The 26,709-nt window shown below is 42.6% G+C and overlaps 3 protein-coding genes across 3 annotated transcripts in view; 1 reads left to right on the top strand and 2 right to left on the bottom strand.

Moving 5' to 3' along the window:
• The first annotated feature begins 1,589 nt into the window (after positions 1–1,589).
• tymp (thymidine phosphorylase) lies at positions 1,590–6,969 on the top strand. Its single transcript, XM_063905923.1, has 10 exons — positions 1,590–1,629; positions 1,883–2,006; positions 2,335–2,537; positions 2,868–2,966; positions 3,225–3,354; positions 3,436–3,554; positions 3,742–3,904; positions 4,098–4,325; positions 4,812–4,952; positions 5,025–6,969. The coding sequence occupies exons 2-10, from the start codon at positions 1,889–1,891 to the stop codon at positions 5,168–5,170; spliced, it is 1,347 nt and encodes a 448-aa protein (XP_063761993.1). The 5' UTR covers positions 1,590–1,629; positions 1,883–1,888; the 3' UTR covers positions 5,171–6,969.
• lsm8 (LSM8 homolog, U6 small nuclear RNA associated) lies at positions 5,877–7,936 on the bottom strand. Its single transcript, XM_063905925.1, has 4 exons — positions 7,700–7,936; positions 7,103–7,143; positions 6,577–6,704; positions 5,877–6,215 (listed from the first exon to the last, which is right to left on the bottom strand). The coding sequence occupies exons 1-4, from the start codon at positions 7,728–7,730 to the stop codon at positions 6,125–6,127; spliced, it is 291 nt and encodes a 96-aa protein (XP_063761995.1). The 5' UTR covers positions 7,731–7,936; the 3' UTR covers positions 5,877–6,124.
• Positions 7,937–8,328: 392 nt separating this feature from the next.
• grip1 (glutamate receptor interacting protein 1) overlaps positions 8,329–26,709 on the bottom strand; it is a 30,392-nt gene continuing 12,011 nt past the window's right edge. The window contains 25 exon segments of the mRNA XM_063906138.1: positions 8,329–12,858; positions 12,940–13,086; positions 13,182–13,298; positions 13,384–13,494; positions 15,127–15,238; positions 15,445–15,483; positions 15,765–15,918; positions 16,056–16,253; positions 16,334–16,473; positions 17,002–17,146; positions 17,328–17,473; positions 18,556–18,625; positions 18,979–19,059; positions 19,295–19,440; positions 19,657–19,843; positions 20,209–20,358; positions 20,667–20,804; positions 21,559–21,728; positions 22,072–22,219; positions 22,559–22,704; positions 22,829–22,904; positions 22,988–23,071; positions 23,459–23,604; positions 23,691–23,826; positions 24,962–25,042. Of these exon segments, the coding sequence (XP_063762208.1) occupies positions 12,553–12,858; positions 12,940–13,086; positions 13,182–13,298; positions 13,384–13,494; positions 15,127–15,238; positions 15,445–15,483; positions 15,765–15,918; positions 16,056–16,253; positions 16,334–16,473; positions 17,002–17,146; positions 17,328–17,473; positions 18,556–18,625; positions 18,979–19,059; positions 19,295–19,440; positions 19,657–19,843; positions 20,209–20,358; positions 20,667–20,804; positions 21,559–21,728; positions 22,072–22,219; positions 22,559–22,704; positions 22,829–22,904; positions 22,988–23,071; positions 23,459–23,604; positions 23,691–23,826; positions 24,962–25,042 (3,374 nt within the window). The 3' untranslated portion in view covers positions 8,329–12,552.

The following is a 26,709-nucleotide window of genomic DNA, read 5'->3' as shown; positions in this document are numbered from 1 at the left end:
GGACTGATGTGGTCCCCTCTCTCTCAGTGTAAAGACCTCCGACCTGGACTGATGTGGTCTCCTCTCTCAGTGTAAAGACCTCAGACCTGGACTGGTGTGATCCCCTCTCTCTCAGTGTAAAGACCTCAGACCTGGACTGATGTGATCCCCTTTCTCTCAGTGTAAAGACCTCAGACCTGGACTGATGTGGTCCCCTCTCTCTCAGTGTAAAGACCTCCGACCTGGACTGATGTGGTCTCCTCTCTCAGTGTAAAGACCTCAGACCTGGACTGATGTGATCCCCTCTCTCTCAGTGTAAAGACCTCAGACCTGGACTGATGTGGTCTCCTCTCTCAGTGTAAAGACCTCAGACCTGGACTGATGTGATCCCCTCTCTCTCAGTGTAAAGACCTCCGAGCTGGACTGATGTGGTCCCCTCTCTCAGTGTAAAGACCTCAGACCTGGACTGATGTGGTCCCCTCTCTTTTGTCCAGATCCTGCTGTGACATCAGTCCTTGAGTCGTAGATATGTTCTCAGGTGATAGCAGGCGGACTCAGTGACTGTTGAAGTTCAAGTCAGAGTCCAGGACTACACCGAGGTTTCTGGCGTCAGCTGTTGTTTTGAACTGAAGCTCAGCGCTGACTTTCTGTCGCTCCTGCTTTTTTAAGGTGCAGCATGATTTTTAATTTGCACGATAAAACTGTTAAACCTGAGGCACATAAAAAAGAATACTGCAAAAGACACAACAGTGTGAGTAAAATGCAGAAATAAGAGCAAAAGCATCGGATGATAGAATGAAGGACACGTGTCCTTACATTAATACTGCAGTGGCTGTTGCTCGGGTTTGCAGCTCGTCTTCTTCTATCCTTTATCATTTTCCCACCTTTTCTGCTCGACGGTCACTGGTTCAAGGTCCAGCTTTATTGTGGTTATATAATACAGAATTGGACATGGAAATGCACCCTCCAAACTACACACAGAAAACATCTGTAAACTCACACAGACATTGAAATAAATACAGAAGTATATCAACGCCTCTGAAATGCAACCGGACGTACGGGCTGTAAAAGCACTGTTATAAATTGAAATACAGAAATGCTTTTGTCTGCACTTCAATTTAAATGGAAACGTTTTCTGTATTTTTCAGCTTTATTTTGAAAATACATTCATTTATAACCAGCCTTGAAGTATTTGTTATCAGGTTCAATTATTTCAGATTCAGTTCTGCATTTCTTTTGAATAACAAATATTACTCATTCATATTTTGATATTTGAGGTATTTCGTTCCGCTTGCAGATTTTATGTTTTATTAAAATTTAAGGAAAGACTAAAGTTTTTTGACATATATAATGTATAATCTGTATTGGTCGATGGTTCCGGTTGTGGATCGTTAAATCCTCAAACAAGCCAAACAACTAAAAGCGGTCAGCGTTAGGATTCAGCGATGGGACTGGACATGCTGGTTGTGAATGAAACAAAGACAGTAAGAGCTGGATTTATTGTATCGCCCTGGGGTGTTGTGACTGAGTAATCCAGAGCTGGCTCCTGATTGGCTACCCTCCTCCTACCTGCTGTCCAATTGGCCAACGGAATCCTGTTCTGTGACTGCTTCATGGTGAGAGACCGCAGTCTGAATCTACTGGGAACAGGTACGCTGCTGTGTGTGTGTGTGTGTGTGTGTGTGTGTGTGTGTGTGTGTGTGTGTGTGTGTGTGTGTGTGTGTGTGTGTGTGTGTGTGTGTGTGTGTGTGTGTGTGTGTGTGTGTGTGTGTGTGTGTGAGTTGTACAGCCACTTTAAATCATACGTTTATTCTGGTCTGATCTTAAAAGAGGAAGTGATGTTGAAACCCTGACAGTGTGGCGCAGTGTGTTGAGTTGCTTATTCAGACCCTGTCCCCGTCAGGTCACCATGACGTCCATCCAGGATCTGATCAGGAAGAAACGAGATGGAGAAGCGCTGACGGACCAGGAAATACAAACTTTTATCCACGCCGTTACAGACAAAACCATTCAGGACTGTCAGACAGGTAAAACCAGTTAGACGTCTGTTCTCCTTAGCAACGGTCTGTTCTCCTTAGCAACAGTCTGTTCTCCTTAGCAACAGTCTGTTCTCCTTAGAAACGGTCTGTTCTCCTTAGCAACAGTCTGTTCTCCTTAGAAACAGTCTGTTCTCCTTAGCAACAGTCTGTTCTCCTTAGAAACAGTCTGTTCTCCTTAGCAACAGTCTGTTCTCCTTAGAAACGGTCTGTTCTCCTTAGAAACGGTCTGTTCTCCTTAGCAACAGTCTGTTCTCTGGGTTTTTAAACTTATGGTCCATTTCCTGACTTTGTTTACCCAACATTTCCCTCTGTTCAGGCGCCATGCTGATGGCGATCTGGCAGAAGGGAATGACCTGCGAAGAGGTCTCGTCCCTGACCCGCGAGATGATGTCATCGGGGGAAGTGATGTCTTGGCCGAAGGAGTGGGCGGGGCTTGTGGTGGACAAGCACTCAACAGGAGGCGTCGGGGATAAAGTCAGTCTGGTGTTAGCGCCCGCGCTAGCCGCCTGTGGCTGTAAGGTAAGATCACATTACATACCTTTCTGTGTAAACTTCCTTAATGCTTTATATATCAACACTTTCAAACAGGAATGTCTGATTTTTAATATCATAATGGTTAGATTTAACCCTTTGATTCGTAAGAGCGCAACATTTTTATTCTCAATAGGGCTTTTATTTTGAAATGCCCCAGTTAGCTTTATTTTGAAATCCATTTCTAAAACATTAATTTCTCCTTTGTTTTATTGCAACATTTTAGAGGGCTTTTATTTTGAAATTCCACGTCAGTATGATATTGACTGTGACACTGACTGTCTGTGATGTCATAACGACCTCAGGTGTGTTTCTCAGGTGCCGATGATCAGTGGGCGGGGCTTAGGTCACACAGGAGGAACTCTGGATAAACTGGAGTCCATTCCTGGATTCAGCATCCACCAATCAGCTGCTAAGGTGTGACAAATGATGATGTTATGTTATATTTCATATTATTATTCAACAGTGGAGTAATTACTCACTTCATTATTCTGTATGGAATTCTTCTTCCAGAATTGTTTTCAAAATAAACAATAAAAAACAACAGAATATAAAAGAGATATCTATTAAATATCGAATAAATACCAATCATACAGGAAGACAAAATAACAACACTTACATTTCATAAAATAATTCATGTTTCTTTTATTAATCTTTATTTATGTAAATGTTCAGGTCCTGGAGATCCTGGGCTCGGTGGGCTGTTGCATTGTGGGTCAGACGGAGACGTTGGTTCCGGCAGATCGAGTCCTGTACGAGCTGCGAGACGCCACCAGCACCGTCAACAGCTTACCACTCATCACTGGTAGAGGACTGGGAGTACTTATGGAGGGTTAGGGTTATTTTATATATTTGTTTTTAAATACATATAATATTCTTGTTTCAGCCTCGATCATCTCAAAGAAAGGAGCCGAGTCTCTGTCGGCACTGGTTCTGGACGTGAAGTTTGGACGGGCTGCTCTGTGCAAAGACCAGGACAGTGCTAAAGAGCTGGCACAGTCATTGGTCAGTACTTGTATTTATTATTAATATTATTATTAAAAAATATCAAGAAAAATAAATGAAACTTTTTTTTTTATATCCAAAAATGTGCTGATTTATTTGTACGAGAGTTTTTACTAAAAACTTTTATTATGTGTCAAATTATACCTAAAAAAAGCGATGATTAATAAGTGTTGTTGCGTTATTCCAGGTGCATGCTGGGAACTTGCTGGGCATGCGCACGGTGGCGGCGCTCACCTGTATGGACGCTGTGATTGGTCAATGTGTGGGCAACAGTCTGGAGGTGATGGAGTCTCTGGAGACGCTGAAGGGACGAGGTCCCGATGACCTGATGGAGCTTGTCACTACTCTGGGTAACCACGTTATAATCTGGATCCTGAAGTAGTCACGAGAGGCAGGGTTAGAGGACATTAGATACGGTGATGTGAGGAATAGAAAAAGCCTTTACAGATCATCTTAATGCAAAATGTTGCTTAAAAAAAAACATAATATATTTGTTTCGGGAAAAAAAGTAATTTTTGAAATATATTGTGGTTGTTGTTTTAGGCGGCTTGCTGCTGCAGATGACTGGCTTGGTTTCCGACAAATCAGAGGGCAGGAAAATGATTGCTGACGCTGTGATTGGTGGAGCTGCTCTCTCAAAATTCCAGGCCATGATGGAGGCTCAGGGAGTAGCCAAAGAGACAGCTCGGTCTCTATGCTCCGCCAACTCAGATTACTGCAGCGTCCTGAGGAAGGCTGAGCATCAGATCGAGCTGAAGGTGCCGACAGAAGGTAAACAAACAAACAAACAAACAAAAATGAAAATGTTTGTCTTCTAAAGCACACATTGATGTACTTACTGACTTTAAACTTACCTTCTTATAAAACCAGCATTACTCACGTATTCTTATATGTGCTCACTTTAATTGTTATTTATCGACATTTTTTACATGCTTACTTATTTATATTAGATGAATTTACAGAAAAATATATCTAAATTTATCATTCATATAAAGTCAGAATTCTGAGAAAAAAACTGAATTCCTTTTTTTTCCTCAGAATTCTGACTTTATCAGAATTCTCCCCCAAAAAAGTCCCTTTTGGTGAAACACATCACATGTGGCCCTGATCCTACTCCATAGAACTGCCCTGATTTGAAATGTGCTATTTAAATTAACATAGCTACCCTAACGATCAGAATTAATTAAGCTAAATCATTTCCAGTTCTGAGTCCTCCCCCCCCCCCCCCCTCATTACCCTCTCTCTGTCGTCCTGCAGGAGTGGTGTTGGACCTCAATGGTTTGACGTTAGCTGAAGTTCTCCATAAATTGGGGGCGGGACGATCGGAGGTTGGACAACCTGTCAATCACAGCGTGGGGGCGGAGGTTCTGGTTTCGCTGGGTCAAAGAGTCAGCAAAGGTCAGAGGTCAACGATGATGGGTTACTGTATTTATTCATTAATGGCTCGATGATGACGTGTGTGTGTTTCAGGTGCCTCCTGGCTGCGGCTGCATTACGAGACTCCGGCTCCGACTGAAGATCAGATTGGTCGCCTGCAGGCGGCGCTGACTGTCAGCTCAAACACACACACTGACACTCACACACACACTTTAGTGAAGGAGCTGCTCTCTCATTGACGCAATATTTAATACTTGCAGGTCATGTGACTGAACTTTTAATATGCGTCTCTTCATTCTTCCTGTCAGCTGATCAGTTCCAGGGCTTTAATTCAAACACATGTGAAGGATTTTAGTTTTTTTAAGGGAAGTTATACTGAACTTTCTCTCCTTTAATTGACTGAATTGATTTAAACACATGAATACTGCTGTGTAATTAATGTAGATCAGTAGTACAATATAAGAGACGCACAGATTTCAGGTGTGGGCCATATTCCATTATGCTTTTAGGATGGGGGCCGATTCATAGTGGCCCACAGGCCGAAGTTTGGACACCTAGTATAGTATGTCGAAAAAGACCCAGCAATCGTTGTCAGCGCACCATGTTTCATTTCATTTCAAGGATCCAGGATCGAAGGAGAGGTGTGGAGTGGGAGAATTGGGGGAGGTTGAAGACTACATACTATGTTTTTATTTATTTATGACGTACAATGAAGTTTAATGACAGAAACCACTTGAGGTTTAACCTGCGTTGTAATGCAGCTTCCCGACCAGCAGAGGGCGCAGAAACCCACCCAGAACGCAGGTTGACTTCAACAGATGTCTTAATATGTTCAAATCATGTGGATTAAATGTTCCATCAACAACAGTTTACAACTTTTACTTACATATAAATATATGTATTTAATTGGTGTAAAATACAAAGAAACAGACTTTTTTTTCGAAATATGGAAATGAAACTTTATTGAACAATCTGACAAACACTCACCAGAGGAATAAAAAAGTTAAATCTAACAACTGCGGCAACTCGTTATAAAAAACATAAACAGGAACGTCTCTGCAGGAGCCAGTGAGCGGGGGGGGGGGCTCACTGAGGACATGTTCAGATAACACGTTTAAACCTCGTCAGGGAACGGGCTCCTGCAACAAAGCTGGGTCTGCTGCCGTAGAGGTGTGTGTGTGTGTGTGTGTGTGTCAGTGGGCGACAGAGTTGAGCGGCTCGGCTCGGATATTTCCTAAATCCAGCGTGGAGTCTGTGTCCTCGTCGATCTCCCCGATCACTGCCCTGCAACACACACACACACACACTTACTATTATTCTACAGTACAAAAATATGATGCTGATTGGTCAATATGAGATTTATAAGCTGGCAACGTGTTTTTAGATCAGAAATCTAACTTTTATAGTGCTGAGGCTCAATGTTTACCCTGGTTGTTTTCATTTTACGCTTCATTAAAGAGTTTACTGCGTCTCAAACACGCTTTCTGTCGTACCCAGGACTTTTTAAACCCTTGAAAATGGCTAAATGTAGTTCAAAATCTGTGTCACAAAGGCTTTCAACCCAAAAAAACTGCTTATGAGAAACACAAAACAGGCGTGGTTAGTCTCACGCATTCATATTAAAGTGTTTATGAAGGAGACTCACACGTTGTCCCCCCTCACGATGTAGAGTCCCAGCACCACCTGCTCCACCCCCTGACTCGAGCTGAAGACCCGCTCGTGGCTTTCGTCCAGAATCAGGTTGATGGTCTGATCAAAGCCCTTCAGTGTACCCTGAACACACACATTAACACAGAAACACACACATATTCACATAAAATAATAACAGCCAGAGAAGGTTAAGCAATTTAAGTGATAATATGTAAGAAATACGTGAAGATTGCTAACAAATATGGGGAAATTGTCAGATAAAAGTGTGTAAAAATGAAAATTTGGAACAACCATCGATGTGAGAATGCGAGAAAGAAATCTGTCAAAAATGTCTTCAGAAAATGTTCCTAAAAGTGAAAACTTGTGAAATAAAATCTGGAAACTTCAATTCAAAAAGTGAAAACTGTTACTGACCTCTACTAATAGTGGAGTATTGTCACATTGTGGTTTCACTACTATAACTGCACTAAAGGATCTGAATACTACCTGAACCTCAGGTGTGTTTATGTATGTGAACTCACCACGATCATCCTGCCGTCTGACGTGACGATGGCCACAGTTCCTGATCTCACAGTTAAAGAAACAACAACATTTTCTGCACAAAACACATTAAATCCATTAGTCGAAAAACAATGTAAAGAGCATTCAATTAACCAAGTGACTTTAGGGTTTGTGTTTAGGCTTTAGGATAAAAGGCTCAAATAGTGTAAAACGTTATATTTTGAAATTAACTTAAGCTTGTATTGCGGGGAAAAAACAATAACCATTCAAATGTGAAGCTATTCCATTACAAACTCGGGAAATCACCTGACATGAACATCATTGTATTAAAGGAAATTAACCCCAATGCATCACTAACTTTACTCAGCATCTCTTCTCTGACAAACAGACAAACTACAGCATTCTTATCTACCTCCATGCCTTTTTATATAATACTGTTCCGTTTTCTTCCTCTCTATACTTTGCTGTAACAACGCAAAGGTCCTCTTTGTCGGACAGATAAAGGAAATGTGATTGTAGTTCATAAACAACAACAGAAACACAAATCCTAGCATTGACGCTAAGCTAACTAGCATTTTCTCATTCATTCAGACGGCAGCATGTTAGCAGCAGGATACGGTTGATGTAGCTCTCCAGGGCTGTGGACATGTTCCTGCTGTCCCGGTTATTTATCCAGCAGCGGGGAGGTGGTCGGTTTATATTCACACCGGTTAACGGTGAAACGTAGCAGGAACGTAACGAAGAAAACGGAGAAGAGGCTAATGGTTCTAACGGAGAACAGACCGAGTTAACCCAGCAGAGATTCACCGAGCAGGCATGAGAGTGGAGCTACGAGCGGGAAACGTCACTTCCGCTTTACGTTGATGAATGATTTTACGCTCCCTGAAAAAAATATCAGATTAAAACAAATAAATAAATAATATATTACATTCAAAATAAAATACAAATCTTTATTCTTGTTCAGATATTTGAGATTAAAAAAAATCCAAAAAAGTAAATCCTCTGAACAAAATATTTCCATTTTCTGAAAATATCTGATAAAAAGCCAGAATTCTGAGATATTCCAACCCAAACAATCTGGGAAAATTGATCTCAGAGAAAAATATGAATTTAAATCTGAACATAAATGTATTGCTGTTCAGTAATACACATGGTTTTAAAATACTGTGTTTTTGTGTGCAAGGTGCATTTTATAAAGGTCCTTGTTAATTTAAAATAAAGAAACATGGAGTCCAGCGGTCCCAGCAGGTCTTCATCTTTATTGTTGCTCAGTAGTCGTCCATACAAAGGGGGGTGGAGGAGAGCAGTGGAGCCCAACAGGACAAACACCAGGAACGTCATGCTACCAAAGTATTAAATTTGTACAAAAATACTTTACAACATCCCTGTTCCTTTAAAGAAAAATACAGTTTGGTAGGTTGGTGAAGCTACATGGAAACTAATCTGACCCACAATTTTTAAATGGCAGTGCAATGCATGTGTGTGTGTGTGTGTGTGTGTGTGTGTGTGTGTGTGTGTGTGTGTGTGTGTGGGGGGTGGATGTATTGCTGAGGTGAATCACTAGAGTGCAAATCCCTGCAATGTAATATACACACACTCACACATACACACCTTTACACGCTAACGCACACAGGTAGTACATGCGCACAAACACAGTGTTTATGGCTTTAAATCTCACTCATCAAACCCTCCTGAAGCCCCTCAGCTCTGCAGCTTTTATTTATAAATTAATTACAATTATTATTATTAACTTATTATCTCTTCATCGATATTTCTGTTTTTTTAATTCACATATTTATTTAGTCATTTATTTATTATAACTGCAGTTTTAGTCCTCCATACTAACATGCTAACAGTGCTTATCACCTGGCAAGGCTGAATACCAACATGAGTTTTGTGTAATGTAAGCCATAAAAAGGTGAATGCTAACAATATGCTAACTAAAACCTACCCTAGCCCTGTGCTAGCCTTGGATAACTGCTAATAGCTAATAGTTGCAGCCCTGTGTGAGCTGTTAGCTACACCAGGCTTTAGTCCTTTGTTAGCCTTGTTCTGGGTGCTAACATCTAGCGTGACCTAAGTGTTAGCAGTGTGCTAACAATAAGAGTTGTTTATTATGCCGTAGCTAAGTCTTGTCTCCTGTGCTAACTATATACTAGGCATATTAGCTCTGTTACCTCTGTGCTAACCTTATATTAGCTTTGTTTATTGTTTGTGTGTGTTAGCCTTGTTTTATATGCACTCAGCAGGTGCCTTATCCAGGTGATAGCCCTATAATAACACCTAGCAATGTTAGCCCGATGATTGCCCTGCTTTAGCTGCATGCTTAACAAATATTCCTGCCATGTCCTTACACCGAAGTATGCTACACAGATGTTAGCCCTGCATTAGCCTTTTGCTAAGAGAGGCTGAAAATGCACTGGGTTTGTTATCCATGAGCTAACATTTAGGGATGATGGCTAGATGTTAGCCCTTGAAAGTTAACTTTGTGCTAACCATTTGTATTTATTTGATGACAAACTTATGTTTGAGGTTGTAAGCTAGCTAGTGTTAGCCTTGTGCTGTGTGTGTTAACCCTATAGCAGCCACATGTTAGGCTAATGATAGCCCTGTGCTCGGTGTTAGCCACATGCTAACTATATTCTATGCTTCCGATTCAAAAACGCAGTTGGCAAAATTTGGGAAGGAGACGAACAGCCAATCACAGCTCTTCGTTTCCTCACATGGGACAAATTGTATGGAGGAGTTCAGCTGTCATTTTAATCTTCTTTGATAAATTACTTATTTTGTCATTATTATTTTCATATGTAATTATTTCTTCTTTTTATTTATATAATTTACATGTTGTATTGCCCTTTATATTTATTTAGTCATATATTTCATTACAAGGCAGCTTTAGGCCTCCACATTTCCCCGGCATGTGATTGGTTGTTGAAGCTCTGCGAGGGTTTCTATTGGCGGTTGGTGCTGAGGGTTCTCATTGGCCAGTTTTTAATAGTTAGTTTAAGAAAGAGGTGAGAGCAGGAAGATGTTGACATCATTCAAAATTAAACACACACACACACACACACACACACACACACACACACACACACACACACACACACACACACACACACACACACACACACACACACACACACACACACAGGTATTTACCATCACTTGTTTCCTGTTTCTTCAGGATATTTTTTCTCGTGTAACATCGTAGTTTTCGTGGTAATGAGGTGAAGGTTTTCCGGGGTTTGGATGGTCTCGATGTGAACAGCAACGGCGACTGAAGCCATATTTTAAATCTATTTTACATCTTTTCAGGTTCAGTCGCCATGGAAACAAACAAACAAACAGAGAAAACTGACAACAGTCAATCAAAAAACACACCGATCAATTAGCATAATAGATCACTGTTACTGGGGAGAGAGGAGGGGGGGGGGGTAGTCAGAGAGGGGGCATGCTTGGCTTCTTCCCGGTAGCTGATTGGTCCACTTGTGTGTGGAGCCAATCACAGACAGACAGCGAGGTTTTTTCTGATTGGTTCCAGCCAATCAGCTGAATCCCTCAGAATCTGTCTGTCGTCCCGGCTGCCTATTGGTCGAGGGAAGAAGAGGGAGGGCGGGGCTTAACTGGCCTTGTGTTTAACACACACACGTAAGACGTACAAACACACGCACAGACACGCACACATACATACACACAGTGTGGCCAGTCCGACAGGTGTAAACAGTAGAAAAGGTTTCTTATTGAACTGCTCAGTGTCATTGTTCTCAGGGTCATTATTACCCTCTGCGGCTCATGGCACAGAACTCTGATCTGTAGTGTCTTTCTGTACAATTCAGCCGGGATGCTCCGACCTAAAACACCTGATCATTACTGACTGGATTCATATCTTATCACTATTAGTTTGACTATAGGGCTTTTTTAAATTCGACCATAATTCAGCCCAAAAACATGATTGAGTCATAAATTGGCAAATTTTGTGGCAAAAACAATATAATATTAAGGTTAAATGAGGTATCAATAAAGGACTAAAGCTGCCGTTATAATAAATACATTAATGACTAAATCATTAAATTAGATGATAAATAAATGCAATTGAAAAATTACTAATTTTGTATTAATTGTATATTTGTAATTTATTTATTAATCAAGCCATTATTACAATGGCAATTTGAGTCCTTATATTTCGGCAAGTTTTCATGTGATTTGACATCTAAAAATCTAAGAAATGTAGTGACTTTTTGTCGATATTACTGAAGAACTGAATGGTGCTTTGATGGTGCAGCATGCTATAAACTAATGGGTATTTTTAGAGGAAGGACTTCTATTTCAAAAACTGAACTACACCGTCCAAGTCTTTAATCCTTATCCTTCAACCAACATTTTCAATATAATACTGGCACTATGCCATCTTCAGACTTGTATTGAACCACAACTATTTTTAATTTTGTGCCTAGACCCAACGCTGAGCCCAATAAAGAGATGTATACATAATATATTTGACATAAATGTGCTTTTAAGACCAAAAACCAGTCAGTAATCCCTATGGGTTTGGACGATCCCAATGACATCGGCTCTAGATCGGAGCTTCCCTAGTCTACATGGCAACCCGTTTGTCCATCAGCAGTTTCTGGGGTCCGATCAGTCTTTGGGCTGCTGTGGTCCTTTGCAAGTGCAACCATTATAGCCATGGTTCTGATTCTAGTAAGACCAGACGGCCCAGAAGACACAGTTCTGGATTTGTAGAACTCAGTAGTCATGGTTCTTGCTTGGTACACATGATTCTTTGACCAAAAGGACAAGAACCATGTCTTGGACCAGTAAGACCAATAGCTGTGGCACTGGCGTCAGTTGTACCAGTAGCCACGGGGCTGTCACCACTAAGACCAGGACCCATGTCTTCTGGACCAGAAAGACCAATCGATTTGGCTTCAGACTGGTTCTGTCACCACTTATGCCGAGTTCATACCAATTACCTTCACATTTTTTGCCCAGTGCCTATCAGCTTTGCATTTGGTGTGAACTCCCCATAAGACCAGAGCCGATGTGTCTTGGCCAGTAAGACCATTAATTGGCTGTGGCTCTGGCTTTAGTTGGACCAGTAACCATTAATCTAAAACCAGTGGCTTTAATAGAATCAGTGTCCAGGGCTCGGGTACCCATTAATGTCGGACCGGTCGGACCAGTAGCTCTCTTATAGTGGTTCCAGTAGGATCAGTAGTTATAGTTCTGGCTCCAGTGACTCCAGTAAGAAGAACCAGTATGCAGAACTGGTTCATGTGAAAAGGTGAGGAGTTGCTCCGGTCCATCAGTGTGCTTTCAGGCTGCTTCAGCAGGTCAAAAGTCATCCAGAAGGTGTGTGTAGCACCATGGGGTACTCTAAACCAGTTTGGATTGGTCAAAACCAGTTTCATTTTGCCATTTTGTCGACCTCTCCAGTCCAACCTGGTTAATTCAATCCATTGTTTCTCTGCTATACGGAATTATTATTGACCTGACCCATCCCAAGCCCTGCCCCCAACATGTCCCCCGGCTGGCTCCACTTGATCGGACCGCCGTCCTCCACCTGGCCAATGGAGAGCTCCAAAGGTCCGAGGTCGCTGCCGATTGGCTGAGGGGAGTGGCCGCTGTTGTTAATGCCGTCAGTGTGATTCGTCAGCAGCGTGGTGGAGGAGGAGGTTGGGTTTCGGCTGATGACGAGCTCCAGATGGTTCGGGGACTCGGCAATCAGAGGAACCACGAGGCAGCAGTCGAAGTCCCGAGTCCGCACGTGGTTAATCTGGAACACATAGAAAGCTTCAGGACAGTCTCACAGAGGAAGTGGGGTGGGGGGGTTGTAGATACCTGTTTTCCTTTGTACCTGTAGTATCCGGTCATAAGCCCGGAGGCCGCCGCGCTCTGCCGGTCCTCCTGGTCGGATGTTGTTCACGTAGACACCGCGGTCCAACATACCGTCAGAAACACTGAAACCAAAATCCTCCAGATCTGTGGCCTTTTCTAGAGTCAGCTGCAAACAGACAACACAAACACGGTTAGGATCAAAGCGAGTAGATCGATGTCCAGACACTTTGTAAACCTAGAACCAAGCGGATCAATCGTCACCTTGTGGAGTTCCACAGGGTTCTGGTTTAGGATCTCGTTGACTTCCTGCCTCATCTTCCTCATGGCGAAGGCTCGGCGCGTAGGGTCAGAGGGCAAGGTGTTGGACCGAGCGTTTACCTGAGATAAGATATAGAAACACGTACTTTAAATATATGATATAAATGTAAGTGTTAGTCAGAGTTCAGAGGTCAGTTCTGGTTACCGTTGGTTTGGAGTTGCTTCGCTCCTGGAAGCTCGCCTGGCGGCCCAGTGTGCTGCGAAGCGGGGTGGGGTCGTGGTTAAGACTGAGGGTGGAACCGGACATGATAGTAGCCTGGAGACAGCCAATATACACACATTAATCACAGAACAGTCATCGAAGATAATCAGTTGCATCCATTAAGAAAGGTCGGGTGTCAAAGGCATCCTGAGAATCCAAACTTTGACCAGTGTCTCTGAACACAGGATCTACTGATTCTGCTCTGAAGGGATCTACTGGAGAACATACTTGCTTCAACAGGAGGATCTTTCTACTGACAGGTTTACCGACATGATTTAAAGATAGGAGCTACTCTTGGTTGATATTAAGATGATTTAAAGGACCTACTGACCTAATGTACAGACCACCACACACACTATATATATATATATACTATAACTACTCTACTTCACAACAATCTACCAGAGAATCAAGAATCTACTCTTATAGAGTGGTGCAGGGATTAAAGGAGGCTAATGTTGGGCTATAAAGGAACTACAGCACGGTCAAATGACTTCACGTCACCACTGCTAAGCTAAAGGAGACTAATGTTGGGCTAAAAAGGAACTACAGCACGGTCACATGACTTCACGTCACCACTGCTAAGCTAAAGGAGACTAATGTTGGGCTATAAAGAAACTACAGCACGGTCACATGACTTCACGTCACCACCGCTAAGCTAAAGGTGGCTAATGTTGGGCTAAAAAGGAACTACAGCACGGTCACATGACTTCACATCACCACCGCTAAGCTAAAGGAGGCTAATGTTGGGCTATAAAGGAACTACAGCACGGTCACATGACTTCACATCACCACCGCTAAGCTAAAGGAGGCTAATGTTGGGCTATAAAGGAACTACAGCACGGTCACATGACTTCACATCACCACCGCTAAGCTAAAGGAGGCTAATGTTGGGCTATAAAGGAACTACAGCACGGTCACATGACTTCACGTCACCACCGCTAAGCTAAAGGAGACTAATGTTGGGCTATAAAGGAACTACAGCACGGTCACATGACTTCACATCACCACCGCTAAGCTAAAGGCGGTTGATTCTTGCACCACTCTATTACCTATGCATGGTTTTTCTAGTCTCTACTGATTATTTTTACCTGCTTTACTTTAACCAGAGTCTTCATACGTCTCTCCTCATTACTCCTCAGCCAACCAGAATCAAGGACCAATCAGACGCATGCATGACTGGACAGATCCGCTTCATGTCAAAAAAAACTACTACTATCAGGCCTTGCAAAAGCTCTCCCAGCATGCCTTGCTCAATTTCTGCCATGCCCGGTGCAACATGACGCTGCCACGTGATTGGCCAGAAGCTGAGTGATGTCACCATGGTGTGTTTAGCTGTTGCCGCGGTGCGTTAGAGCTACATTCAGAAACAGCTAACAAGTCCAATGCTAACGACATAGAGGAGTTAGTATTGGGAGAGGAAGGAGGTACCAGAGCGAGGAGCTGCGTCTCCTCTCCAGACTCCTGGAAGAGAACCAATCATTTCTATTTTAAGTTTAAAAACCCAACTTTTATGGCTGAATTTCCCCAAAATATTTAGTCTTTTGAGCAGGAGATACATCTTATTTATACGACCAACAGAAGGGGAAAAATGTGTAAAATAAATCTGTGTTTTTTATTATAATTTCATTTATTATCATATTTTTCTTTAATAATATAGATGTTTTTATTTAACATAACGCTCACCTCCAGCTCTCGGAGGATGCCGCTCTGTCCGCAGGTCTCCAGATCCTCCAGAGCCTGAGACCAGAAGTTCTCCTCCTGATCTGGTTCTGTCCCATCATGACCCACGCTGAACCTGGGGGTCAAAGGTCAAAGGTCAGAGAGAAGGACACACACACACACACACAGGAAACTGTTGACAGACGGGTCATGCTGGTTAGAGTTGTGAGGAACGATGTTACACTTCCACCAGGTGTGTGTGTGTCTCAGGTGGGGGATAAACTGGGGGTCACCAGGTGTGTGTGTGTGGGGGTTTAAGGTCAGATGTCAGTGGGGGGGTACCTGCTGTCAGAGATTAGACCGCTGGGCAGACTCAAGGCTCTGCAGACAGAGACACACTGCTGTTATCGCTGTTAGCTCGCTGCTAGCAACTCCCATTGGTTTGAATGAGGGACGCTAGCACGCTCCTATCTATCTAGCTATCTAGCTATCCATCCATCCATCTATCTATAGTGACTCTATCACATGTTCTTATGATATACGCTGTTAGTGGGTTAAGTTATTTCTCATTTTTGTATAAATGAAAAATCCATGAAAAATGTGTTTTAGTTTTTATTTTCAAAATGTTACATAAATCAATCCTAATTGTTTTTCTGTCTCACCCTCCCATTGGTGGGTGGTCCCAGTCGTCGTCGCACAGGCCAAGGTCTGACAGCGGATTGGCTCTCTGGCGAGCAGACGAAGATGATTGGCTGTTGGTCGTCTTGGCGTTGCGCCACTCGTGGAAACTGTACGGAGACGACTGAAAGGGTGGAGCTGAAGACACAGAAATATCGTTTTACAGTCACAAACAGTAGTATTTATTTAAAGAAAGGATTGCTCTGATGTTTTTAGAGGAAATAAACAAATGTATTTAACATTTAAAAGCCTATAAAAGTTTAAATGTTTTGTACCCGGGGAGGTGAAGCTGCTGTCCACGTTGGACCCGTCCCAGGACTCCACGGCGCTGTCCACCGACGGCAGGGTGCTAAACACTCGCTGACTCGACAGCGGCGTCACCAGGATGACCGGATCGTCAACACCGTCCTGGTGTTCGCGCACAAGCCCCGCCCCCATGCCTGACCCAATCAGACAAGACTTTGGGCTTGCCACTGCAGAGACAGACAGAGAGCTCAGATAAGAGATAATCCAGTGTGTGTGTGTGCGTGTGCGTGTGTGTATGTGTACGTACAGTCCCCCTGCTTCTTGATCTTCAGAGTGACCGTCTCCCCGGCCTGCTGCAGCAGACTGATGGCTTCACTCAGAGGTTTCCCCTTCAGGCTGCTGCTGTTGATCGCCAGAATACGATCCCCGACGTGGATCGCTCCCGTCCTGAAACACACAAAAATATATAGAAATATATAAAAGTGAATATAATCAAAATATAGGAATTATTTTTAATTATTTAGTATTTATTTAATTTCATGAAAAATATATGTAGTTCATATTTGTATATAATTTATTGTTTTTGCTTTTATTTTCTTAATAAATGATATGTAATGATGACGTTTGTATCATTAACAGCAGAGGGCGACATTCTCCACTGATACGATGTCTTTATTTAAATAGCGTTTAGTTACTAAGTCCTTCACAAAGCAAGCAACTCAAACAGTAAATCCAACAAAATAAAAAAAAACAGCAATAATATATTATATTATTATAAAAATATTAAGTGTGAAATATACGTACAAAAAATGCAAATAAAAAATAATAATTTGGAAAAAAATAAATCTTACAAATATTAAAACAAAGATGCTGCACATATTTTAGCACAGGCTCAACAGAATAACATACAAATCCCCTGAATCTTGATCCTATAGTAGTGTTAATATGAGAGTATTTGAGCGTAATACTGCGTACCTCTCTGCCAGCCCCCCCTTGGTGAGCGAGGAGATGATGATGGGGTCAAACGGCTCCTCGGTGCCGGAGATGGTGATTCCTAATGGACCTCCGTACCTCTGCAGCTCCACCGTGTAGATGATGCTGCCGGACACTTCCTGTTCGTCTGAAACCAGCAATAAAGTTAATTCAACACCAGGTGAGGCGGACGCGATGTATGAGGTCATAATTCATACTAAACTATAATACATTTAAATGAATGCATAATAATAAAAACACATCTGCAGCCCACAATGAACACCATAGTATTAATTGAGCTTAATAAAATGTAAAAATAAGCTTCATACCGGAGTTGTCCTCGTCTTTCCGGATCTTCAGCTTGACGAGCTCCTCGCACTGCGTCAGGATCTGCACCGCCTCCTCCATGGAGCAGCTCTCCACCCGGATGTTATCGATGGCCAGCAGCTTGTCCCCGAGCTCCAGGGTCCCCGTCCTGGAGAGGTTATTAAAAACAACGACAACATGAACCATAATCTCACCTTAACGTGCTGCGCCCTATAGGAAACAGATGCTACCTGCGGACTGAAGCTGCTCAACATTATCTGCTTCACACTCCACAACACATGACCTACAAACACACACACACACACACACACACACACACACACACACACACACACACACACACACACACACACACACACACACACACACACACACACACACACACACACACACACACACACACACACACACACACACACACACACACACACACACACACACACACACACACACACACACACACCCTGACCAGGACTGTTTAATTATCCAGCAGACTACAGCTGACCGAGTTTCATCACAGCTGACACTCCATGCTTTAATGTTCAGAAAGCTGTTCATGTCTCTCATACTGTCTGTGCTGCAGCTCCTCTTTTCACCCTCTGTCTGAAACCAGAGCCCAGTCTGCTCTGATTGGTTAGCTGGCCGGCTCTGTTGTTTTGATTGGTAAACCAGCTTAGAGCGCTAGCCAATAGGAGTGCAAGTGTTCCACAGTGATGTCACTGTGTTCTGGAACTGCAGATCATTGTCATGCACACACACACATCAGGGTTTCCGTTACGATATTTTCCTGCCGGTCAAGTGTCCGGAAGTAATTTATTTAACAGGACAAATTCTAAACTTACCGTTCATGTTTCAATAACAGATGTTACAAAAGCAACTATAATGCTAACACGTTTTTTTCCCCCGCCCCCCGAAGGCTAGAGCCTGATAAACGGTGATGTCATGACGCAACACCAGTAAAGTAGCTGTCAAAACACAAACGTCTGAGGATAGCCCTACGTTATCTAAGTGCTGTATGAGCATTATTACCGGACAAGTTGACCAGCAGGTTTTGAATTTACCGGTTTTTAATACATTTTACACACATTAACACACTACAGGAGACGAAACACATCAGAAAGAATAATAGGGCCTCTTTAAATGTTCCTGAATGCACCACAATCCCTGCCTGTGTGTCTGTGTGTGTGTGTGTGTGTGTGTGTGTGTGTGTGTGTGTGTGTGTGTGTATACCTGTGAGCGACGCTGCCTTTCTTGATGTCAGAGATGATCAGAGGATCTCCTGGTTTCCTATTGGACGGAGCTGCACACACACACACACACACACACACACACACACACACACACACACACACACACACACACACACACACACACACACACACACACACACACACACACACACACACACACACACACACACACACACACACACACACACACACACACACACACACACACACACACAGATTTCCGATGATTAAAACAGGAAACAGTAAATAATTAATTTTGTTGACGGATTAAAAGTTAAAGAGGAAAGCAAGTCGTGGATTATTGAACGGACAAACGTGTCTCACAGCATTAAGAGAGAATATTATAATTAGAATAAATATTAAACTGTCCTTTATTTATTCATGACTTAATCACAGTACTCACAGCTGATGGTGATTCCCAGCTCCACTCCGGGTTTCTTGGGAAGTTTCACGTGAAACGTTCCTGAACTGGGAATAACGGACTCTGAAACACAAAGAGAGACTTTCATAAACATATACGATCTTTTATTTGATATTCATAAACACGTTTAAAGGTTTCACTTTTTCCTCTCTTCCTTTAAATAACTGACATTATGTCAAATAATGTAAACGTAGTGTTATTCATCTCGTATTTTCAAACAAAAAATGTTACAATATTTTCTAAATGTTACACGTTACTGTCATGCAGCGGTGTGTGTGTGTGTGTGTGTGTGTGTTACCGGCCACGTCGAACTCGATCTCTAGAGTGAGCTGAGCGGTGATGGACGAGTCTCGGAGCAGCTGATTGGTTTCCTCCAGAGTCGAGTCCTCAGTCGGGATGCCGTTGATCGACAAGATCCGGTCCCCGATCTGCAGGATGCCACACCTACACAGAGACAGGGTGAATTATCATCTGTGTTGTTTTTAACTACTCACTTTTGCACTATAAATATCAGTATAAGGGGTTGTATAGAGGAAGACCAAAGATGCCATCATACATTTTGTTTTTATAAATGTACATGAAAAACAATTAAACGAAGGACTGATGGCAGCTCTAGTCCTCCGTACAGCAGAAGCATTATTCTGTAATCTGCCCGGTTACCTCTCCGCGGGGCTGTCGGGGTCGATGTAGGCGATGAGTGGCGGCGAGGACAGTGTTTCCGTGGCGAACACGCCGCCCTGCAGCTGCAGGCCGAACCCCATAATGCCATCGCCTAGCAACATGACCTCCGTGGTTTCCGTGTGGACGACCTGCCCGGCCAGACCCACAGTGCTGGAGGCCAGAGACACTGAGGGAGGGGGAAATAAATAAAGCTGTATTATATTTATATGATTTATTTTGACAGGGTTCATTGTTACATGTTTTGACCGCACTACATTTAAAAAAGAAAGAAATCTGTGAAAAGTACAAAAGGGTTTTTTGATGACAAAAGTCAAGAGTTTCAAAATAAGAGTTTCAAAATAAACTCTGATTTTTATAATAATTTGGAAAATCAAGCATGGACTTACACGTTAAAAGTCCCAATTTTATTATTTTAAAACGTTTTTCTTGAAAAGTAAGGAAAAAAGTGAGGACACAATAATTAATATTGGCCTCCATTGGCCCCCCTACCCTACATAAGAGGAAGGATGTTTATTGTGTTCATAGACTCACAGGAGCTCTTGAAGTCCTTCTTCTTGGCCTTCTTCCTCATCAGCGTGCCCCTCGGGCTGCTGGGATACATGTTCCTGGGGAGGGAGCTCATGTTGAGGGATGAGAGACTGTAGGCTGACATGGAGCCGGGGGAGAACGAGTGGCTCAGCGCTGCAGGGAGGAAGAGGAAGAAGAGGAGGTTTAACTCAAGATGAAGACATAGAGTATTAGTTTTATTAATGAGGATATGATGGAGTAATGAGCTGTTAGTGTCCTTGATTACACCACACTGAAAAACACTCTATATTTAATTATTATAATGGATATTCCAATTCCTCATGAAAAGTACATTTCAAATCTTAATTCTCCTAAAAATTGTCTGGTTGTGTCTTTTTTTTATAACCTTCAATGGCCCTCGTAAATAAAGAAGGTAAAAAATATGAATAAATGAAATAACTGGAGGAGAGAGAGGGACGTACGAGGGTTGTTTGTGTGGCGGTTGTGGTTTCTGGCAGCTGATTGGTCGGGGTGGTACGTGTTGTAGTGGTAGGGGGGGAGGACAGGGGCGGAGCCTCCCGTCTCCCAGGGGAGGGTGCGGGTACTACGCTGCACCTTGACTACACACACACACACACACACACACACACACACACACACACACACACACACACACACACACACACACACACACACACACACACACACACACACACACACACACACACACACACAACACAGGAGTGTTGAGGTTAGGAGGAGGAAAGGTCAGAGGTCAGGGTATAAGAGATTACATCATAATTATGTAATCTCTTATTTATTATTCATCTCCTTGAATAATTTATCAGTCTGAGCAGTGATGCATTCAGGGACCTACGTGCAGAAGAGGAATTCTTTGGTCATGCAGCAGAATTCGGGACTAGTTTTATAAAAAAACTCCATCTTTGCAGAAAGGAAATACTTAAAATAAATGAGGGGAATTCCTTGTTTGTATTTATAAAGCTGTCAGCTCAGTGGATTGTGATTATATTTACACATACTGCAAATGTAGAGACGAACCCTCTGTAATTAAAGTTGTTGATTTTTCCACCGCTGAGTTTATCTTTAATGCAGATTCTTTGGCAGAGAAACAGATTTATCTCCGTCCCGTTTATTGAAATGTGTATGGCACAGATTGCTGCCCTTATGCTGCCGGATAAACAAGCTTACGGTCTAAATCCTCTGCTGCGCGTTGTTTGCTCTTGTATCATGAATTACTTAATAAATGAGATTTAAAGGAGAATAAATAAAGCCTGTGCCTGATGCTCTGTCAGACTAAGGCTGAATGTGAGAAAAAAGAGGATAAAAAAAGGTCATTTCTTTGTAGTGTTGTACCGTGCTGCGGTGCGTTCAGGGCCGGTCGGGCCTGGTGCTGTGGCAGGATCTCCATGCGGACGGTCTGACAGGAAGCGGAGAGCAGCTGAGTGGCTTCAGCCAGAGAACAGAACTCCATCGACTTCCCGTCCACGGACAGGATGTGATCTCCTGCATGCAGAGCTCCACACCTACACACAGAGAGGGAGGAGAACGATCCAGAACACAGGGATTTTAGCCTCAGCGAGCCATTGACATGCACAGAAAACTACATCTCACACTACAGGGCAGGGAAAGCCTCAACAGAAACACGCTGTATTTACTGCATTTCAAATCCATATATCTTTACTGTTTTATATTTAGACTCAGGGAGAGCTGCGTTTAAGCCTCTTGTGGCCATAGGAGGTATTACAACATCAACAAACGGTCTTTATTCTCGTTGTTTACACAGACATAAAAATAAAGTACCGGATATATGGAACAACCTTAGAGAGTTTCCTCAGAGAAACTGAAGCAGTGAAAGGGTTTTGTTACCTGTCTGCGATGCTGGCGGGCTTCACCTTGTCGATGACGATCACCTGTTTGCTGCAGAACATGGAGGTGGACAGAGCCACGCCCAGACTGGAGCCCGTCGCCTTGGCAACTTCTACCAGTAACGGGCCGGACGCCGTGGCAACGGAGTCTGATGGTGGAAAAAAGGAGAACGTTTTTCATATTTATTATTTATATATTTTTATTATATTTAATTTGAATTCTATTACAATTTATTAGATTTCCATCTACTTTAAAATATACTTTTTAGTCTGTTTCAAAGTTCCGATATGTTGCCCTTTAGTTTGCTGTACAATGTTATTATTTTATTGTTGTTAAAATGAATAAACAACAAATAATATCAAAAGAAAATGAATATCTTTGGAGAAACGGGACATTCAATCACCTACGATAAAATAGAAACCGGAATTTCTAACCAAACCGTTTATGAAATATAACCCCTGTATGAGGATCAGAGCGTTGGACCGACCCATGACGGAGACGTCGTACTCCAGCAGCAGCGTGGCTTCCTGTCCGCACTGCTTCAGGATGCTCATGGCCTCCGACAGCGTGCTGCCATGGAGACGGATACCGTCGATGCTTAGCAACCGGTCACCGGGCTTCACCGTACCTTCCCTGAAAAAGAAGACGGGATGTTCAGAAGCAAATTCACTTTGATTTAATCTTCAAAGTTTCTACAGGAGCTCCAGAGGGACAAAAACCTTAAAGTAAAAAAAGTCAGAGGTCAGAGGTCAGTCACCTGTCAGCGGGTCCGCCGTGTCTGATGGTTGTTATGACGATCGGCCGGGACTTGTTCCTGTCTTCAGTCGCCCCACCTGCACACACACAGCATGTATTTATTATGACACACACCTGCATAGACACACACACACACACACACACATTGAGCTGTACTCACCCCGGATGACGAAGCCAAAGCTGTTCCCGTCTTTGTGAAGCGTGACCTCCACATTCTTGAACATGACCCCTGACCCCTGCACCGCTGCAACACACACACACACACACACACACACACACGTTACTGCTTTATACTTTGTATCAACTTCTGCACATACAGTATTACTCAGACACTTCAAGACTTTTAGATCCTTTTATCTGACATTTTTTCAGGTATTTTTAAATTATTTACGAGAATTGTTCTCATTATTTTTGGAGATTTTCTGGACATTATTTGACTTTTTCCTCAGATTTGTTTTATTCTAATTTTAATATTTGTACAATTTCTTCTTCTTTTTTTTCAGATATTTCTTCCATCAAATTTCTAAAAATGATTCAGTCTTATGTGGTTTACTTTGGAGGACCCAAGAACCTTGAATCAGAGTATTTATACAGTACATGTGTTTCAAGTGTTTTCTGGTGCAGCGCTTACAGACGGGCGGCAGCTCGTATTCGACCTCGAGGACGACGCGCTCCCCGACGTTCTTCAGCAGGCTGATGATCTCGTCGTGTCTGAACTTGGAGAGGTTGATGCCGTTCACGGAGCGGATGTAGTCGCCCACGTTCAGCTGGTCGCTCCTGCACAGAGCAAGAAGACATTTAAAATATCCGCTTTAATTAACTCTGTGATTTTTAATTTAAAAAGATGAGTATCTGATGTGTACCTGGCGGCGATGCCTCCCTGCCGCAGGTTCGATACCCGCGGCTTCCCATCCTTGTCGATGCCGCCGGACACCGTGAGGCCGAGGGTCGTCCCCTCCTTCTTCATCAGCTCCACCACCGAGCAGCCCCGAAACTCATCTTCAAATAACGACATTACAATATAAAATATATAAATATAAATAAAAGTATTATTGTTTTTCTATATTGTATTGTTTATTTCTTCCTGAGATCGTTAAATATTAAATACTAGATATAATAATAGATATAACATTTAAATGATTTTAATTCTATTTAAAATAAAATAATATAAAATCTAATATTATAGATGTTTTAAATACAATATTTCTGTCTATATACTTGTTTTTATTCCATCTGTCCCTCCTTGCTTCTCTTGCACTCAGACCCTCGCAGTGCGGAGGGATAAATAAGTCATGTGGAAACGTTTGAGAAGTGAAGTCATCTTCTATTCTGTCGAGCATTTATATTTCATGGTGAGTCTGAAATATCGAGCAGCGTGAGAGAGGAGCGAGTGGCCTTCAGGTGAGAAACAGGATTTCTCAGAAACGTTTGAATATTAATCATCTCATTCGGACAGGATTAACATCTGAGGCGTCTGACTGCAGAAACACAGACTTACAGAGAGAGAGACTCCTCTGTTTGGTTCCGGAAAGCAGTGACATCACTGCGGAACACTCGCGCTCCTACTGGCTAGCGCTCCAACACATTGTACGTGATATGGGCTAAGGGGCGGGACATCTCTAAGCGGTTGACCAATCACAACAGCCAGTCGGCCAGCTATCCAATCGGAGCAGAGTGGGAGCTCTCTCTACGATCACTGCTGTTTCTACAGCGGATCCAGACTCCGCTTTAAACGTTAAAACATGTCAATGGAAAATACATTTACATAATAATAGTGACATAAATACAAGTAATAATAAATGCAGTTAAATGTTAAAACATAGTATTTTTTGTAGGTTTAAAAATAATAATAATCTAGTTTTTTTAGAGAATAATTAACACGGAAATAACAAACTCTGGTTTGCAGAGTGTGATGCTGTAAGTAGGACAGCAGCTGCAGGTGGAGGAGCTAAAACCGCAGACAACATCAGATACTGTGTGTGTGTGTGTGTGTGTGTGTGTGTGTGTGTGTGTGTGTGTGTGTGTGTGTGTGTGTGTGTGTGTGTGTGTGTCCTATTTTCCCAGCTGTTAACCCCCATTAGCTCTGCAGGAATGGATAGAATAGATCAAATATAATAAATAAATCCGGTGTTACCTGGTATACTCTGCCTCCGGATGGCCAGCGCTCCATCAGGGGGTCGCGACCCCGCCGAGTGTTTGGTGTACGGCCCCTCATCTGAAAGACACACAAACAACAATTATTGATGAGATCTATTGTATTTTTAACATCCTCTGAAAGCACTCACAATAGCCGGGTTTGCATTCAATGGTAGTGTACATTTCGAGATAAACTGTTGGACCCTGAAGACAGCGTCACCCGGATTCAATGGGATTTTTACGTTGGATTTTGGATTATTTCAGAACATAATCTCAATGTTTCTGATTATTACACATCTGTTCAGCAGGATTACCTCCACATATTAACACCACGTTATGATTGCTGAAGTAGAAAGCTAATGTTGGGCTATAAAGAAACTACAGCACGGTCACATGACTTCACGTCACCACCGCTAAGCTAAAGGAGGCTAATGTTGGGCTATAAAGGAACTACAGCACGGTCACATGACTTCAGGTCACCACCGCTAAGCTAAAGGAGGCTAATGTTGGGCTATAGAGGAACTACAGCACGGTCACATGACTTCACGTCACCACCGCTAAGCTAAAGGAGGCTAATGTTGGGCTATAAAGGAACTACAGCACGGTCACATGACTTCACGTCACCACCTACTAATGTTGGGCTATAAAGGAACTACAGCACGGTCACATGACTTCACGTCACCACCGCTAAGCTAAAGGAGGCTAATGTTGGGCTATAAAGGAACTACAGCACGGTCACATGACTTCAGGTCACCACCACTAAGCTAAAGGAGGCTAATGTTGGGCTATAAAGGAACTACAGCACGGTCACATGACTTCAGGTCACCACCGCTAAGCTAAAGGAGGCTAATGTTGGGCTATAAAGGAACTACAGCACGGTCACATGACTTCACGTCACCACCGCTAAGCTAAAGGTGGCTAATGACGGGCGTGATAACATTCAGTCATCTCATTTAGACACTTGTTAGCAACCACCATTTTTAAATGTACAAGTAGGAGAATTAAAATCTCTTCAGCTTTAACCACAGACCTTATTTCAGGATAACAACCAAAAACAAATTCAGAAAACCATTGACTTCCAGACCAGTGGACAGCAAGTGATGACTGCTGACTAATTTTAGTGTTTTAGGACTCATTCCTGCACCTCTCTAAACAAGCTGTGTTTTATTCTACATACCGCTGTGTAATGTTGGTATATTATATATTCAGCTGCACCCTGAGAGATGCTGTCCTACATGAGGAGGAGGCTTTCATCTCAGTTAGATACGCTGTGTGTGTGTGTGTGTGTGTGTGTGTGTGTGTGTGTGTGTGTGTGTGTGTCTCATTGTGTTTCGGAGCTCAGCTGCAGGAGCCAAACAGAGGAGGATAGATCTAGAGCAGATTAGAACGACAACAGCGACAAAAAAAAAAAAAATCCAAACCAAAAAATGTTTTCCTCTCCTGCTGATGTTCAGGTGTATATCAGTATGTAGTGTCTCTACTTTAAAGAGTCCTCTCCTGCTGATGTTCAGGTGTATATCAGTATGTAGTGTCTCTACTTTAAAGAGTCCTCTCCTGCTGATGTTCAGGTGTATATCAGTATGTAGAGTCTCTACTTTAAAGAGTCCTCTCCTGCTGATGTTCAGGTGTATATCAGTATGTAGAGTCTCTACTTTAAAGAGTCCTCTCCTGCTGATGTTCAGGTGTACATCAGTATGTAGTGTCTCTACTTTAAAGAGTCCTCTCCTGCTGATGTTCAGGTGTATA

Source organism: Eleginops maclovinus, chromosome 17 (assembly GCF_036324505.1).
Source record: "Eleginops maclovinus isolate JMC-PN-2008 ecotype Puerto Natales chromosome 17, JC_Emac_rtc_rv5, whole genome shotgun sequence".
NCBI lineage: Eukaryota > Metazoa > Chordata > Actinopteri > Perciformes > Eleginopidae > Eleginops > Eleginops maclovinus.
The sequence above is the reverse complement of the archived record's forward strand: the minus strand, read 5'-3'. Positions and strand labels throughout refer to the sequence as shown.

Excerpts from the sequence above, each read along its gene's own strand:
- tymp (XM_063905923.1), top strand. The coding sequence starts at position 1,889 with ATGACGTCCATCCAGGATCTGATCAGGAAGAAACGAGATGGAGAAGCG. Across the intron at positions 3,905-4,097 it reads GGAGCTTGTCACTACTCTGG|GCGGCTTGCTGCTGCAGATG; the intron begins GTAACCACGTTA and ends TTGTTGTTTTAG. Across the intron at positions 4,326-4,811 it reads GCTGAAGGTGCCGACAGAAG|GAGTGGTGTTGGACCTCAAT; the intron begins GTAAACAAACAA and ends GTCGTCCTGCAG.
- lsm8 (XM_063905925.1), bottom strand. The coding sequence starts at position 7,730 with ATGTCCACAGCCCTGGAGAGCTACATCAACC. Across the intron at positions 6,705-7,102 it reads CAGACGGCAGGATGATCGTG|GGTACACTGAAGGGCTTTGA; the intron begins GTGAGTTCACAT and ends GTGTGTGTTCAG. Across the intron at positions 6,216-6,576 it reads ATCGTGAGGGGGGACAACGT|GGCAGTGATCGGGGAGATCG; the intron begins GTGAGTCTCCTT and ends TGTGTGTTGCAG.